This window comes from Glycine max, chromosome 1 (assembly GCF_000004515.6).
Source record: "Glycine max cultivar Williams 82 chromosome 1, Glycine_max_v4.0, whole genome shotgun sequence".
Classification (NCBI taxonomy): Eukaryota; Viridiplantae; Streptophyta; class Magnoliopsida; order Fabales; family Fabaceae; genus Glycine; species Glycine max.
In genome coordinates, this window is record NC_016088.4 from 50,697,227 (window position 1) to 50,715,984 (window position 18,758).

Sequence of the window (18,758 nt, forward strand, 5' to 3'; positions counted from 1 at the left end):
TGTAGTAGTGATAAATAGTGAAGTGCACACAAATAGTTCAGTTCTTTTCCTCCTTTTCTCTTCTTCACCATTAAAAAGAAGCAAAAAATTTGCCTCAACTTGGATTCTTGGTTTACTGTTGGGACTGTAGTTTTCACTATGCTCAATGTGATCACACTGGCTAGGAAACAAAGTAGCTTGAGAAAAGCGCAATCGATAGAAACCTCGCCACAATTTGAAATGTGACATGAAATGTATGCAAAAATTATGATGGAGGAGCTGCACTAGGAGGAAGATAGTGTTCTACGAGATGTAGCACTGTAGCAGTACATGCTTTAGCAACTAACTATGGTGTCAACCAGGAAAGTGTTCGTACAGCACATGGAAATGGTGGGAGCTTTGTCATGTCATTTTGTTTCCAGTGAAAGCTCGTTGCTATGCTAAGGCTATTATCATTAGAGTAAAGCTACATAGTGACCCATTAGAGTTTTTTCTTTTTACTTATTGCTTATGTATATTTTTACTTTCATCTGTCTACTACCAAAATGAGTAGAAAGCTTTAGAATTTTTTGTTTTAACATATCATGACAGTAGATTACAAGGAGTAAACAATTTCCCGCAATTAAATAGACTAAAGAAATAATTAAAAACACTTAGTCAAACATAAGGTGATGCTATGTTATAATCCATTGGCCACATAATAAATGACACTGTTTTGAAAATGAAAAATGATTTTACACGCATAAACTGAATAAAAAACTTTTCATTTTTTGTATAAAGACCGTGTTAAAAATAAGTGTTACATATAGCTAACAAAAGTTCTAAAGTATCCAACATATATATTTACTTGAAAAGAAGGAAGTACTAGTAGCCCAGTAGTTGCAGCATGAATGAAGAGCGTTGGTGTTGTAGCTAGCATAAGAGGCTAGAAAATGATGTAGAAATATTGATCATACTTCGCTAGCACATTCGCTTCTGCGTGAAGCATATCCCTGGTTGGAGCTGATGGATAAGCTTCCTTCACTGTTTCTGTATGAGATCCTCTCCATTTTCCTTCTCTTGGACCGGCTCTTAAAGGTCTCTTCTTTTTCATCTACAAATGAAAGGAAAGTCTTGAGATGTGAAGATTTTGATCCTATGTTTTGGCCGTCAGTAGAATGAAGTTCCTCTGAGACGTAGTGCTTATGGTATTGCCTCCAAATCTGTATAAGATATATGAAGAGTGCAAGCAAGCAGGCAAGCCCACAGATCATATAGAGGCCCCAAAAGCTTTTAAGTTGGAGTCTTTCCACTTCAAACTTTGCACCTTGTGATAAGCAAGCGCTACTCAAAAGCCATTTGTCATGGATCCTTTGCAAATCTCCACTATCTATCATTTGCAATATGGCAGTTGACAGGTCAACTGCTAATGGCGAGTCCCGTGGAAAGGCCTGAAGAAAAATTAAGGATATTACCATAAGCTGCCAAATATGGGAACCAACAATCTTGAACTCAAAATGTATAAAATTAAAAAGTAATTTCCTTCAACTCTTTTTCCCAGTTAAGAGTAACAAGTTGAATTCAATTCATTCGAGTAGTAAATAGATTAGGATATAAAGAGAAGGGGGAGTTATTGAATAGTAAGAAAAGAACAGCTAGGGTGACATTTCTATTGCATGCAAGTATTATATGGGTATTGGTAACCTCTGCCTTAGAAACTATTTGATGCAAAGCATAAATTATCTAATATCTCAGACATTCAAAGCATAATTAATATTTTCTTCTTTAAAATGAGTGATAAATGCTATTTTCATCCTTTAATGTGTCCTAAGCCACATGTTAACAAAACCCTTATTATATATGCAGTTGTTCTAAATTTTGCAGGCAAGTTATGTTTCTGTCAGAGATTGCAATCCTATCCCTGTTTACCCAGTAATAAAGTCCATTGACATTAGCAGTTGGTATAATCTGGCAGCAATGCACACAGACCAGAAATACTTGAGGGGAAAACATGTAGTTACAGTTATTTCTTATAGAAGGAAAAGGAAAAGAAAAGAGAAAAAAAACCAATGTAAATTGTAAAGAACATGTGAGAGATACTTACAAATCCCCAACCATTTCTGGTGAACTCTTGACCTATAACAGTTAAATCACAACGGCTGGAGAGGAAGATGTCAGTGTAGGCACGCTCATCAATGTAAGCAGCTACACCCCCATTTTCTGGACCCTTTCTCAGTGCTTTAGCAGCTTCTTCTGGTGTTGTTAGAGGAACAAGCCTGGACTCATCAATATTCAATTCCTGAACTAAATAATTTCTAGCAAAAGAACCCTGTGTGTACCCAATAGGCTCTTTGCCAATTACTAAACTTTCAATGCCTTTAATGGGCGAATAAAGTTGTTGCACTGTGAGGATTGAGGTTAGACTTGCCGTGTAACTCGAGTTAATTATAAGAACTACAAATAACCATATAATCAACACAAAGCGGCCAAGTGTGCTCACTGTATTTTCCCCTGCATGGTAGACAAAAGCAACTTGATTAATCGAAGGGAAGCTGCCACTTTGACAATAGATGTCACAAAAGACAAAGAACTGGCACTTACTGTGGGAAAAGAACATTGTTGAAAAACTAAACCTGCCAGATGCAACACAAACAAGTTACAAACATAATAACCAAAGCTACAAGTAAATATAATATGAAAATTGAAACCTCTTTAAAATTATTGCATGTATCATTAACATGGGTTGTGTTCTAAAAAGGTTCAATGTGATGAGCCTTGGAAAAGAGTGGAAGATACCAGATTTCCTTACCATAAAACAGTAACTACTTGTTTTTTGGGTGGTCCCCTAAATTCATCATTCACCCTATGCTCCAAAATCCAAACAACAGCTCCCACTAATATGAAAAAGATAGCTGTGACACACCACATGTTTGGGGTAAAAGGGGCCAAAAAGGCCAAAGCATTGGATTCTGACTTCCTAACTGGTGCTACTACCACCAGACCAGACTCAATATATGGCTGAGTAAAATCCACCATCCTTGTTCTTTCTGTAGTAATTGCAATGTCACCTACTGCACCATCAAATTCCTGCACGAGAAGCAGAAAATTGGTCTCAGAAGATTACCTTAAAACATTCAAACTCCACAAAAAAAGTTATTGGCATGATACTCACACCCGTTGTGATCAGACGGACAAGCTCAGTCATACTAGGATTGCTCTTACCATCCCCGTATGCGACAAACTTATAGGGGACAGCATAAGACAACAGGTTCACTGCAGCAAGAAATACATCAATGCAGAATCCCTCAAACATATCAGTACCTTTTATTTGTGAGACAAATTCTTTGTAACTAACACCTTTTGGTACACCAATCTTTAAGAGTCTTCCATTGTTTGGAAAAACCCAACCACGAGGTCTCTCACCAGTGTTTCCAGGCCAAATTGGAGGGAACAACTTTTGATTTTCCCTGGAAAGATTGGCGGGTTCGGAATAAAGAGTTTCTGGAGGAACAACTGATAGTCCAGAATAATTAGACCAATAACCAATCCTCCGAGTTCCAGTTCCAACGACATTAATGATTTCATATGCAGGATTAACAAGGTTTCTATCAGATGTATACTTGAATGGACCTGATACACCAGTCATGTTAACCTCATAGATGTTACTGCGTAACAAATTTCCTTCATTGAAGATTTTCAAGGCTTCAAGATTCAAGTTGTCTCCATGTAAGCTAGATAGCTTTGAATCAGTTGAGAATGTAATTTGGTTACCTTGCTTGAAAAATGCATCAAGTGCACGAGCAAGCACAAACACAGTGTCGTAAGCATAGAGAGGTAAAAAGCTCAATCCAAGGTGGGCATTAGCAGTATTTCCACTAGTCAAGTTTTTCCACCTAGAAGCAAACCTCCTTTTGAGCTGTGAATCCGGTATGTACATACGCGGTGTAAGAACTCCTTGAATGTCATCCAATGAATCTGGAGAGAGGGGACTGTTGATATCAAGGAGAGCAGAGAGGAAAGCAGTGGCTATCCAGACATACCCAGTTCCCATCATCCCAAGATTCTTTGCAACACTAAACAACTTGGGGCCAAATTGAGTATTTGCATGAACAACTATTACCCGTGATTCTGCCAGAGCTACCTGAACAAGCACATTAGTAATCTCTTCCATAGATGCATCAGGGCTCAAAGGTGCTTTATATGATATCCTGCAACGCCTCTCAGCAAGCTTATCGCCTAATGCGCCAATTCCATTTCTCCCATTATCATCATCAAGGTAGACAGCAATAACATCTTTCCAATCATGGTAGTTAACAAGGTCTGCTATTGCAGTCATTTGATAAAGATCACTGTGACAAGTTCTAATGAAGAATGGGAATTGAAGTGAAGAAAGGGTAGGGTCCAAAGCTGAAAATGACAGCAGAGGAACTTGGAGCTCATTTGCAATATGAGTTATGACATGAGCTGTTACAGAACTATGGGGGCCTATTATTGCCACAGTGCGTCTTGCCATGACCTGCAAAACTGTAATCACACAGAACTATAACTGATAGAGTTGAAGTAACATCATCTGTGGCTGAGAAAGATTATTTTTAAGCTTTAACACATAACAAGGGTGATACTATGAAAGACATACCCTCAGAAATGCTCAGGAAACCTCTATACTTCGAATCTTCTTGCAGTGAGAGGTTCAGCTTGGTTTTACCAAGAATAGTAGGGTCAGAATTTACATCTTCAACCGCAGCTTCTATAGCAATTTTTATACTTCTACCAACACTAGTATTGAAAGAGAAGAGAGCCCCAATATTTACAAAATCTGGTATTGTGGAATTATGCATGCCATCCCCATTTGAAAAGAACCCATTGGAGAGAACCATTAAAACCAAGAGCCAAGCTTTAATCATCGTTGGATGAGGGGCCTATAGAACAATAGCCACTAATGATCAGCCTCCTCCACAATCCAGTGAAGCAACATCCCCATTTTTTTTTATTTTCTAAAAAAAAGTACAACTAAATTAAGATCCTAGAAAGAGGTAGCAACATAACCACAAAACCAAGGATGTTATAGCTCACAAATTTAAAAGCCAAATCTTAAACACACATCAGATCTAAAGCAAATCTTAAACACACAAATCAAGATAGGAAAGAAAAAAAAGCACTAAAAAGAATTCAATTTTTGTTAAGTTGAAGGGAAATATCCAAATACATATCTTATTCTTTTAAATAATCCATATTTGTAGCAATGAAATAAATTCCTCCCCAAAATCAAAAAGTGCATACTACTAAAGAAAAACAGTATAGGATTGCAAGGACAAACAGCACAAATGTAAAAAATAGAAATTTACTCAAAAGGGTTATACATGCCTGGTAGATTCACACAAAAGGAGGTGGCATCAAATACATAGAACCAAAAGATAAACTTTAACCAGTGGCCAATAGCTGCACAGGTAGAGGGAACCAGAAGTAGGAGGAGAGCAAGACCATCAAAAGCATAATGGTATATGGAGAATCTGGGCACTGAAGAAAAGTGGAGAAAATGGAGCCCCGAGTTGGCAAAAAGGATAGTTAATGCTAAGGTTGGTGCTGAGAGATATGGTCCATAAAAATTAATGCCAATGGGAAAAAATGATTGTTTTCTCCTTGTTTTTTTATTTGTATTTGTATGATGATGGGAAATAGTGACCCTTGGCATCAATAGCTTGGGCATTGAACTTGAACCGTGTGTGTGAAATTGCGTTCAAGATAATTGTCGTTGTATACAACAGCACAAGGCAACAACGTGATGATGTGAACTCTGAGGACTGTCTTCTCACACAGGAGTGGTGGGTCGGATTCTGGAACAGGATATACATTCACACACATCATTAGTTATTTGATTGTCTTCAAATCAGTGTCAATGACGTGGAATTTTTCTTGGACCGAATATAGCATTTCCTCGTTTTTCTTTACTTGCTGCTATTTATACTATATAGGAAGACGACTTTGTGTTGTGTAGAACAAATGAATGATTAACACACTGTGAATTGGTACGTTTTGATATAAAATAATAACATGTTTGATTTTTCATGTGAAATAATTGACGGGATCATTGGTTATAAGTGTTAAATTATTGGTGTGTTACATGTGTAATAATTATATTATACAAAATCAAAGTAATGTAAGAATCATTACCAAAAAAGTAATGTATGATTGAGACCAATGATTTTAAAACTAGTTTTGATAAAAATTAATTTTAAGTAATGAAATGTAATTAACATATGCATTTAAATTAAGAATTTAATTGAAATATATGGAAAGTGTAAAAAAGATTATAGTATTACCAGATCACAAATCATTGTACAATAAGTTTATTTACTTTTTTTTTAATAATTGTTTTAAAGATTGATTAAATTAACTTCTTAACAATAATTTCTTATTAACTAATGATGTAAAAATGTTTACATTAATAGTACATGCCAATTTAACTTCACTTTAAACTGGTACAGTTGAGAAAGAATAAAAAATAAAATGTAAATTAAAAAAGAAAATAAAAACTAAATATTTATTTATACTTTTTTTCACTTTCCCTCAACTAAATAAAAAAATATATATCATTATTAGTATTTTCTTTTGTCTCTGTTTTCTTTTCTTTTCATAGAAGCATATCTTTAATATTTTATTGTACAAGCTTTTCAGAGAATAAATGTGCTTCCTCTGAAACTTGAAAGTGAATTGGGTGGAAAGTAATGGTTCATGCATGCGATTGTATTCATCTCACCACGCACTACAAGCGGATTATCATTATCATTCTAAATACAGTGGGACACCATCATCAAGACGGAAAATGAAATGTAGAAAGGAAAGAAAAACAAAAAACAAAAGGGAGGTAAAGATCTCTCATAATTTTTTGTTTTTTTTATTACTAATAATTTATTGGTATGTGATAAGGATTTCATTTCAAACTTGCTTTTTTAAAACTATATATTAAGATATGTCTAAGTAATTTTAATTGTTCTTCAAAATGTAACTTTAATTGGAAAAAAAAAGTGAAATTATACCTCTTATATGACTCCGGAACACGGGCATATTGTTTCCGTCCGGGAATCAGCTCAGTGTCATGTTCTCACTTGACTAATTTTATCCAAAAAAGAAAAAACTTAACCAAGTTGATTTGGTCAAAAATCAATCAAATCGTGCCCAATGTAGAAGATACAAATGATTTTAAATAAAAATGATCAAGCATTTAAAAAAAAGAAATGGTGTCATTTACGTGGCCTTAATTGATTGGTTTCTCTCTCTAATATAGGGTTTAATGATTTTCATTATCTTAATTTTTAATAATTCTACTTTAGTTCTTATAACTTCAAATTATGCGTTTTTAGTTTAAGGGTATAGCTCAATTGATTGAGCGAGCGAGGTGTGTAAATTATTATAAATTTTTAATACTATTTTTTATTTTTATAGATAAAAAAATTATATATTCCTGAAATCATGATCACATAAATGTAAATAGGAGTAGAAATATTAGTCGAATAAGATTTTATATATTATATATTTAAATAAAAATTAAGAATCAAGTTTGGGGCTTTTTTAGGTTTAATCTGAAAATTTAGCTTGATCTGTTAGTCAATCTTAAAGACATAGTTCATTTTAAAGTTTTTATACAGGTATAAAAACTAATAGGCTAAACGACCAACGGACTAATGAAAAAAATTATTCAGCAAAAAAAAGTTAAATAAGTTTTTTCTTTTAATTTATTTTTAACTTTCAATTTGGCTTTTTATTTTTTAAAAGTTTGATTTAATCCTTAATTTTAAGATTGATTCAATTTAGTCTAATGTTTTTTTATTCAATTTAATCCTTTACTTTTTAAAATCAATTCAATATGATCTTGTCAACTAAATTAATTTGAATAGTCATGTGGTTTAAATTTGATCATATTATCTAAATATGTGCTATTATTAAATGATTTTAAGTGATAACAAAATGTGATTCTTAACATGTTGGCATAATTTAGATGACACGAAACAATTTTAATCCATTTAAAAAAATAGAATATCAAATTGAATAAAAAAAATATTAGAAAATCAAATCGAATCTAAACAATAAATTAAAGGACTAATGAATTAATTTAATGAAAAAACTAATGAAAAAAAAAAACAAAACTTTACGTAAAATAAATAATAATTATAAAAATTAAAATTACTATTACTATTACTTAATACTAGAGAGAAGGGTAAGTAGGTTATAATAGTTAACTTTATAATTTTTTTAATTTTACAACCTTTTGTCTCCCCGTTACTTTTATTTATGGCTCTTATTTCGTATTCGAAAGGCATAAAGTTTGAACTAAAAAAAAGTTACATGATGGTACAAAAGTCAACATAATAATCATTTTTATTTTTATTTTTATTTTTATTAAAAGTAAAAATAATACCACTGCCTTGCTCAATTTTAAAGGGAGTACCAAAAATCAACATATGTAAAAAAAACATTCATTCATTAGGTCGATAATAACCACTTCAAATTTTTTAATATGTAGAAATAAAAAATAGTGAGAGAAGACTTATAATAATTTATATATCTTACTCAATCAATTAAATTAAATATGAAGAACACACATGATATGACAAAACTAATAGATCATCTTGGACTAGTATGTTAAGAAGAATGATGAGACACTTCGATAAGGAGGTTGGCCCAAATGGAAAACAAAAAATCATTCACCAAAAACAAATGAAATGAAAAAGAAAAAATTGGTTTCTTAATTTTTTTTTGTTGAATTAATCAAATATTTTTTATACATAAAAATAAAAAAATAATATACTCACATACTTTTGCTTAATTAATTGGTCTAGATTCTCTTAAAAATTATTCATATTACTTCGGCACAAAGAGCCTAAAATCAATAAGAGCCATATCCAATAAGTCAAGAAAATAAAAGGAGTAGCTATATATATATATATATGAATCTTTGTTGATGAAGTTGACCACCTATGACTTAAGAGCTATTTCACCTCTAAAATATTTAAAATAAATTCTTTATTTAGAAAATAATATAAAAAATAGCCCAAGCATATGAATGATACTCATATTAAAATTTTACAAATGATCTCTTAAAATTTTTTGCTTCTCATTAGATCCTTACAACTTCAAAAGTTTTTTGGAAAATATTTATCTTTAGTTATCGTCCAAAACATGATGATGTGTTTGTTAATTGGACACGTCAGAGATACATATATGAAATCACGTTAGAGGACGTGCCACCTGATTTTTTTTATATTTAATTTAATTTAATAAATTATTTTATCGATAAACTATTTAATTTAATTTTTAATCGTCGGTTTTATTTTAGTTTTCATCATACGATCCCAATTTTTTATTTTATTTTTCTCTACCTCTGCTTATCTTTCCCCATTTGCCCTTTTCATTTACCTCTTTCTTCTGTCTCCCCAGTCTTCTTCTATCCCTCACCTTCACCCCCCCCCCCCCCCCCAAATTAATAGGCACCAAAATAGTCTAAATCCTAGCATATTTGGCCATGAAAGACCTTTCACAGTAATCAAAATCGGATTTGAACATATCTGAAATCCACAAATGCTTACCAAAAGCAAAACACTTACCTAGACCCCCCAGCCCCTGGGGAAAAGAGAAGTACATGGAAGCAATTGGTAACATGGTCCAACCCAAGAGCATAAATGTCCTCATCAGAACCCCCTAAAAGTCATGTGCAGCTTCTGCGACACTCTCTTCCTCTTTCTCTACACCTTCTCATCATCAACAATTTTCACTTCTCCAACCTCTTATCCCTCTCTTGGCTCCCTACAACACCTATCCCCTCACCCCAATCCCCATACTTTGATTGTGAAATTTACTAGAAGATGGTGTAATTCCAACTAAAGTTCGACACATCCGAGTGCTCCACGAGATCCAATAACTTGTTTTGCAAATTCTCATTGCTCCCAAATGTCATTAATAGATTCTCGTTCGAAACTAAATTCACCACCAAGTAATCAAACACCCATTATAATGACCCACCTCGTCGCTACGATATCACTAACTCTAAAATGCGACATTTCAATTTTAAGTAAAAGCTCCATTAATTTGACTATGAAAACGAGGGTAAATTTTTTTGCGATAAACGTTCACTAAACCACGCACAAATATGTGAATAACTACACACACACACACACACACACACACATATATATTAAACCATTATACATTATACACATATCAGAACATAATTCAGTTTTTACGTGTATCTAAACCTAGGATTTACATACCCAATCAAAAAGAGTAAAGGAACCAATTAAGGAAGAGTTGATAACAAAACACAATTTTCTCCCAAAATAAATTTCAACGTTATCACGTCGACTTGGCGGCTCCAACAAAAGACTTCCCTCTAAGTCACTTATTGCTGCTCATTTGCTCCCATGAACGAAAGTTCGAGATCATCACAGGCACTAACCACACGATACAAAAATTACAATGGTGAGTTTATTATAAAAGATCAACAAACACCAGATGACAATGATTAGCAAGAAAACAATAACAATAACCACTTTCATTCTCAATAATCCATGAGTTCAACATACATTTAACAAATTAGTCACCAACCTTTCCATAATTCAAATCCATTATACTCATAATGATGCATGCACCTGACTCAACTCTAAAATGCAATGTGGTATCATTTATCAGGAAATAGCCTAAGTATGTCCACATGAAACTCTCACTTAGGAAAACTAGGAAACAAGTGTTGAGGTCACCCTGTCATGCACATACAAATTTCCCCCATGATAATCAGTCTGAGTCTCAAAGAAGTTTCAAACCGAGTGACATGCCCCAAGTACCAGTATTTGTTCCTCATGAAAAACTACAAGTACTTATTGACAAAGTTTATATTATTTCCATGCAATTATGAAGTATGAAACATGGACAACATCAATGCACTAACCATGAATAGTTAAAAATTCTAAATATTTCCTTCCCTTTCCAGGGATATCCAACATGTCACTGCACCCCCTATGTACATACACAATATATATCCATCATGATGACATCATCTCATCTCAATGTCATCATCAACATCAACATCATCTCATCTCAATATCAATATGATCATCAATATCAACATCGTCTCATATCAATATTATCATCAACATCACAAGCAATTGTATTCCACATACATAGATACAAAATTCATGCTTGGGATTCACATTTCCCATGTCTTCAAACAATACACACCTCATAGGGAAAATTCTAAATTAAAAAAGAGAACTATGATATTCAAAACAAATTCTTATGCTCATTTAAAATTTAATAAAGAAGTAAATAGAATAAAAATACAAAATTTTTGGGTAGAGTCTCCTCTGCAATTAAGACTTTTCCCAAAAAATTCAATCATTACAACAACAACATCATTCACAAATTCAATCATCAATAACAAATATATTACATCCCATTAGTTAAAAACACAGTTTTTCTTGAAAACCAACATGCACAAGAACATAAAAATATCCCCATAATTGGGTTCCTTGACCCCAACTATGGTATCAAAACTTGTAAACAAACAATAAACCCCCCTCACCTATCTATATCTCTCTGTTAGTTCCTTGTGGCATTGTTCGGAGCTCTCTTAGGTTCATGTCCGTTCGTCCAAACGCAAAACTCTATATACCAAATCGAAGATAATTTAGTATAGATTTCAAAGACAAGATTAATATCAACTTTGCGGGTCAAATACCCATTCAATTTAAAAAAGGACTAAAAGGGTGTTTTGAGATCCATATCAAAGAAACGTCATTTTGAAATTCCGATCACGCCATTGTGATCAAGGTTTAGCAAATGTTACAAAAATGAAGTCTATTTTATAAAAAGACAACTTTTTACAATGTCTCATTTTCAAGGATTTTTCAAAGGAAGTGTAAAAACATCCAGTAATGATACCCAAGTCACAAGAGATGCAAAGATAAGCTCAAACTAACTAGGAGAAGGTTTAGAAATCACAGTTACTTCGAAGAAACCGTGAACAGAGGATTGGAAGCTTTGTACTCTACCGAATCCTCAAGATGAGTTTTGAAGATTTCGATAAAGGGTTCCTCTCTGTACAGTGGTCTGACGACAAGCAACGGTAGCTCAACAGTCACCGATGGTCATGAGTGGTGGAGAAGGAGGTTTGGGGTATTGAGTGAGGGTTTGGGGGAGAATAGGGGAGAAAATGTGTGTTTTATGTTGTTGGACGTGTTTGTAGCCTACAAAACTCGTTCGGGCGAAATTTTGCCCGCCTAGGCAAGCTGGCCCAACTCAGACTCGCCTGGGTGAGTTCTGGGCGAATTCTTGCTGCAACATATTTCACTGTTTCTATGCAAAGGTCATAGCTCAGGCTCTAGATGTTATTCCGCAAATCCCAAAGTTAACACTTGAAGACGTGAGTTTTGACCCTACGATCCAAATTTGAAGGTGATCCAAAGATTAACGAATCCAAGATCATGGTTTTACCAAAATAGGCTTTGGGTCAATCTCAAAATCACACAGTTCCAACGCAGATCAATCAAACTCCACGTAACCTAACATCTGTTGAAGCTTAGAGTTAGTCATAGATATCAATTCAGTTCTTGATAAGTTGTACCTATTAGTTAGTTCGTTAGCTTTCTGGTATTTTTGTTATTTCAGGTATTTCTGTTAGGATAGAACTTAGCTGCAACTTGTTTTAGAATCCAGAGTTCCTATGCTAGCCATATAAAAGTGAAGCTATTGTTTCTGTAAATGGTTAATGCAATCATTCCACTCATTTACACGATTTAGCTCTCTTGCTCACTATCTTCCTCCCTTGACTTCATCTTCAAGACTCAGTTTTGGTTTCTAGTGTGAGGGTGCAATAAGCATAGGCCCTATCAACATCCACATCAAACAATCATACATAGCTAATTCACACAACACCTCAACTCATCCAAATCAATTAAATAATCAAATAATACAAGAAATACATCAAACATTTATTTTCAGTTATTGAAATTTTAGGTTGTTACACCCCTCGACCTAGAACCTCCACCATCGTCAATTTCTCTTCCTCATTCCACACCCCTCCCAACCCAACCTCAATCTCTATCCCCAAAATCCAACAAAATCTCTACTTTCGCAACACCCAAATCCAGAAAACCTCAAATCTTCCGCAACCCAACAAAATGCTTATTAATAAAATAGTTTATTAAATGAGATTCAATATAAAAAATCCATGTGACTTGTAATGTCATTGATACTTCTGACGTGATTTCATACATGTATCACTGACGTGTCCAACTAACGGGCACGTCATCAAGTTTTGGATGAAGATTAACAACAAGGATCTCCCACAAAAAATTTAAAGCTTCAGGGACCCAACAAAAAAAAATTTCACGATCAATTGCAAAATTTAGATATATTTCAGGGTTCTCCAACATATTAAAGTCATAAATATATATTATTTAGGTTGACATGTTAAAGGACTCATTTTTGTTTTCTTTGTTTGAGTATTTGTAATAATATGTAAATGTTCTTCTTAACTTTATACACATAATTTAAAGGAAAAAATAAGGCAAATGTAATTATATATATAGTAAATTTATTTTATTCTTTATTTTTTATCTACAAAACATTTATAACTCAAAAATTAATTATATTTTGATATTTTTATTTTTAATTAAGTTTTAAATAGAATTATTATTACAATATTATTTAAAATAATTTTATAATTAATAGTTGATAACAATATAAATACAACTCAAGGTGATTTTATATTAAATTTGATTCCTTTAAATTGAGCCACCCACTCAAGGATATGCATGTAATATTAATCGTTAATGCTTTCCTCGGGGACTACTTTTTAAAGTGGGTTGCTCATTTTAGAGAACCCATATTTTTTATATATATTTTGCTCTTCTATCTAACTTTATTAGAGAATAAAAGAATTAATCTCACTGGTTAAAGAAGAAAATTAACCTGTAATATTTTAACACTAATAGCAACAATAGCATACAAGAAGACTTAGCCACTACCAGACCAATCCGAAACCGTAACAGACCAACATACGTAAAGGATTATGCTTGAAAGGGTCCCAGCCTTAGTGCTCAATTCCGTCAGGAGACAACTTTAGTGCTCATCCAATTCTGTTTTAACATAATTGATAATATAATAAACTAATATTATAAACAAACATCATAAATATGAATGCAATGAATGAAAAGAGAAAAGAACAATTCAGAATTATTTAGCTTATTTTCCATAGTTTCTTCTTTATTTCCTTATTCTTCGAATTAGGTAGTCTTTTGCTACCATTTTGGTCTGACCAGCTCTGTTCTCAGCTCAGTGCCATGCCAGAACACAACACCAGACAAATAGCCATTGAATGCCTCGAGGAAGCAGTCTCACGACTGACTCAAGGCCAAGCCACCCTTACACAAAATCATGCATCCCTCGCCCAAGCACAAACAACAATGAACATCAAGATGGACTTCATCCTTGATCATCTTGTTGCTCTCACCATCAACCCCTCTTCCCCTAAATCTCCAGTGATTCCTTCATCAACACAACCCTCCAAACCTCATATGAAATTAGACATACCTCATTTCAATGGCCAAGATCCGGTTGGCTGGATCTTCAAAATCTAACAATTCTTCGACTATCAAGGACCGCCAAACCATGAACGACTTACGGTTGCGAAATTTTATATAGATGGACCCGCCTTGTCTTGGTACTAATGGATGGCCCGCAATGGGTTCATCACATTCTAGCCGGCCATGTTACAGGCTCTTGAATCACAATTTGCCCCCACCTTTTATGAAAGCCCACATGGTGCCCTTTTTAAACTCCAACAAAAAGGCTCGGTGAATGATTATCTCATCGAGTTTAAAGGATTCACCAATCAAATTGTTGGTCTCGCACCGTAGGGAAGTCCAAGCCCTACAAGCCATCTCACTCCCTCAGGTGGTGGCTTTGGCGAAGTTGCAAGAGAAGAAACTCCAAGACAGAAGACGTCCCTCTCGGCCTCCTCAATCCCCATTCCTTCGATCTCCAGTGGGTCTGCCGCCCTTACCATTTTTTCCGCCCTCCCCTCAAACGACTTTCGGCGGAGGAATTGGTCATTCGTCGCGACAAGGGTTTGTGTTACCACTGTGACGAGAAATGGGTTCTCGGTCACAGGTGTCGACCGCAACTTCATCTCTTTATTGTAGATGATGAAGATGACTGGACTATCTCCACCCCTTTGTCTCCAAACCTTAATTCGAGCACAATCCTTCAACATAAGGAACCTTCGAGTGTGCCTCAAATCAGCCTCAACATGTTATCGGGGATGCCTGCGCCTAAGACTTTTCGCATGTATGGTACTGTCACCCACCACTAGTTCGTGATTCTCGTCAATGATGGTGGTACACATAATTTCATCCAGGTCACGGATCACCGCTTTTCTCCATTTGGATACTACTTCCATGGCCATGATGCATGTCATGATTGGCAATGGTAGAACCCTGAACTACGATACCAAGTGCCCTTTGGTACCTGAACCATCTTCTTCACCAATTCGATAATCTTTTCCAAGAGCCACAACAACTTCCCCCTCTACACACCATCACTCATCATATTCATCTTCTACCCAATTCAAAACATGTGAATGTTAAACCTTATCGCTACCCTTATTCTCAGAAGAATGAATTGGAGAGACAACTTGCCACAATGCTTGATGTCGGTATGATACGACCAAGCCATAGTCTATTTTCCTCCCATGTGCTCCTTGTTAAAAAGAAAGATGGTAGCTGGCATTGCTGTGTTGATTACAGAGCCTTGAATGTTATCACCATCAAAGATCGTTTTCTCATGTCAACGATAGACGAGTTGCTGGACGAACTCGGACGCGCTTCATGGTTTTCTAAACTTGACCTTCGTCAAGGTTTTCATCAAATTCGAATGAATAAGGATGACATTCAGAAGACCGTGTTCCACACACACCATGGACATTATGAGTTCAAGGTTATGCCATTTAGGCTATGTAACACCCCATCCATATTTCAAGTGACTATGAATGATCTTCTCCTGCCATTTTTGTGGAAATTTGTGGTTGTCTTCTTCGTTGACATATTGGTATACATTCATTCTTTTCCTTCACACTTGGAACTTCTCGAAACTGTTTTTTCCTCACTTTCGCAGGGAGCCTTCTTCCTTCGTCGTTCTAAATGCATATTTGCCAAACAGAAATTGAGTTACCTTAGCCATATTGTCTCTCCACTTGGAGCAGCCCTAGACCTAGATAAATACAGGCTATGATTGATTGGCCAACCCCGACATCACCCTCGAATTTGAGAGGTTTCCTGGGCCTCATGAGATTCTACAGAAAAATTCATCCGGAAATATGCCACCATAGCAGCGTCATTGACCGCGCTCTTGCGTAAGGAAAATTTTTCATGGAACCCCGATGCTCAAGAAGCATTTCAACAGTTAAAAACCATGATGACTCAGGCCCCTGTCCTTACAACTCCAGACTTCACCATTCCCTTTACCGTCGAAACGGACGCTTTAGGCACAACCATGGAAGCAGTCTTGTTGCAGAATTCCCACCCCATAGCTTTCTTTAGCAAACAATTGTGCCCCGGGCTGCAACAAGCTTCTACTTATGTTCGTGAGCTACATGCAATCACATTTGCAGTTCGCAAATGGCGCCCCTACCTTTTAGTCCATTCTTTCATCATTCTGACTGACCACTGGAGTTTGAAGGACTTAATGTCCCAAGTCATCCAAACTTCGAAACAACAAGTATACCTCTCCAGGCTGCTCGGGTATAATTATACTATTCAATATAAATCGGGTTCTTCCAATACGGTCGCAGACACTTTATCCAGGATACCGAAGACACCAACTCTGTAACTATTGTTATACATTCCCAGTTTCCTTTTTATGGAGCAACTCCGACAAGCATGTCAAGCGAACTCCGCTTATAGGGAACTCCCCCACTAGGTTAAGTTGCACCCCGAAGCTCACCCGAGTTTCACCATTAACCAGGACCTCTGTTTATGCCCCGATGTTACTTGATAATATGGATGCGTAAATCTAACCGGCAAGTGTATCGAGTTGTGCAAGTAATAATAAAACGGTAAGAACCGAGTATCGAACTCAAGGAACTTTCTTCATTTGGCAAAGCATCATTCAGTAAGCAGGCATTTTGTATAAAGAATTGATTATCATGAATTAAAAACAATGGTGATTTCTATTCTAATTAAAAACAGTAAACGTGAGCAAGTGGGTGTGAAAACAGATATGTAAAAGTGTTGGGTCCTTCTACTGAGATACTTGATGCAATTAAATGTATTTCTCTATTTAAGGTTATTTTTGTGTTCTATGATGAGGGCTCAAATACCAAACACCAATTTCTCATGAGTTTGGACTAATTCTAATTAAACCTCATTCTCAGATGTCTCGTCGAACTTAGCCTAACCGAATAGTGTTACGACTACAGCATAATAAAAACTAGATTACCGGACTCCGTGTCCAGACATACAATAACCTAGCCCTACTCTATCCAGTTCTAAGGATGCAATACATTTTCCAATGCTAAAGCTCCTAACTTTACACACAAATGGGTGATCAAGCCACAAGTATGCATAAATTAAGCACAGATAGAAACAATGAACACATAAAAACAACATTAAATAGATATGGTAAGAGTTTACATCAAATACACAACATAATTTCCTAACAAAGGATTTTAACCCTCCATTACAAGGGAGCACCTTTCACAAACAAGAGAAGGATTTCAGAGAAAATATCAGATTACAAGGTAGTGAGGATGTCTCCTCCACCTCTAGAAACCTAGAAACCACTCCTAAACCTAAAATCCTCCTAAAAGCTAAGGTTTTTGCTTCCTTGCTCTTCTTTTTCCTCTATTCTTCACGCTATATCCGCCAAGCTCTTAGTCTATTCAAACCTTTTTCTTTTCTCTTCACTTCAGGCTTAAAAAGGGCTTCCTATCCTCGAAGGCGCGCTTAGCGCGAGTAAGTGGATTTTGGCTTAGCGCCATATTCGTGCGCCAGAAGAAACAAACTTCTCGTTGGGCGAGCTGATGACGTGCTGAGCGCGTGCTAGCGTGGCATATTATCTCCAAGATTCCCTTTACTCGTTAAGCGGGCTGATGTCTCGCTTAGCGGTTGATGCTCGCTAAGCACATGGTCCAGGCTTAGCGAGACAGCAGCTTCAGCACCTTCCAAATTTTCTTCTTTTTGCCTGAAAATGAAGTGAAATTTACATTAATTCTATGCAGAAGGTCTCTACTAAGCAAAGATAAAAACTAAACAAGAAATATTTACAATCCTACAAAAAGAACCATAAATTGGGGAAAATATATACATATTTGCAATACTTTTCTACAAAAGTTAGTCGTAAATGACGACTAACAACCTCCTTTTCTTCAACGATAAGGTTTGGCTTCCTTCTAAACATGGTTTCACTGAATTACTCATGGAAAAATTTCATAAAACTCCTCTTGGGGGTCATAAGGGTGTCTCCAAAACACTTTGTCGTATTTAGCACAATTTCTTTTTGCCTCAAATGTGTCAAGACATTTGTCGTTATGTTGCCCAATGCTCTATCTACCAACAAGTGAAATATGAAACTTGCAAACCTGCAGGCTTGTTGCAACCTTTGCCCATTCCTTCGACTATTTGGGAAGATTTATCCATGGATTTCATCACAAGATTACCAGTTTCCAATGGTTTCACAACGATCATGGTCGTTGTTGATATGTACTCAAAAGGCACACACCTCGACCCTCTTCCCCATCCTTTCACAACACA

The 18,758-nt window shown here is 35.4% G+C and overlaps 1 protein-coding gene across 2 annotated transcripts; it reads right to left on the reverse strand.

Annotated features, from left to right (window-relative positions):
* Window positions 1-727: 727 nt before the first annotated feature.
* On the reverse strand, window positions 728-5,884 carry LOC100793320 (glutamate receptor 3.6). Of its 2 annotated transcripts, none has more exons than XM_003517082.5 (7): window positions 5,323-5,884; window positions 4,595-4,877; window positions 3,131-4,482; window positions 2,768-3,045; window positions 2,560-2,591; window positions 2,063-2,469; window positions 728-1,409 (listed from the first exon to the last, which is right to left on the reverse strand). In XM_003517082.5, exons 2-7 carry the CDS (start codon window positions 4,860-4,862, stop codon window positions 930-932), a joined length of 2,817 nt encoding a protein of 938 aa, XP_003517130.1. In that variant the 5' UTR covers window positions 4,863-4,877; window positions 5,323-5,884; the 3' UTR covers window positions 728-929. The 2 variants fall into 2 exon arrangements, with proteins under 2 accessions (XP_003517130.1, XP_006573518.1); XM_006573455.4 differs by having other exon boundaries at window positions 4,595-4,952; window positions 5,323-5,804.
* Between the last annotated feature and the right edge of the window lie 12,874 nt (window positions 5,885-18,758).

What these genes read in the sequence shown, in the direction of transcription:
- LOC100793320 (XM_003517082.5), bottom strand. Translation starts at nt 4,862, where the DNA reads ATGATTAAAGCTTGGCTCTTGGTTTTAATGGTTCTCTCCAATGGGTTC. An exon ending in CAAGTAGTTACTGTTTTATG is followed by an intron (nt 2,592 to 2,767) that starts GTAAGGAAATCT and finishes TGCATCTGGCAG; the next exon opens with GTTTAGTTTTTCAACAATGT. An exon ending in CCAGAAATGGTTGGGGATTT is followed by an intron (nt 1,410 to 2,062) that starts GTAAGTATCTCT and finishes ATTTTTCTTCAG; the next exon opens with GCCTTTCCACGGGACTCGCC.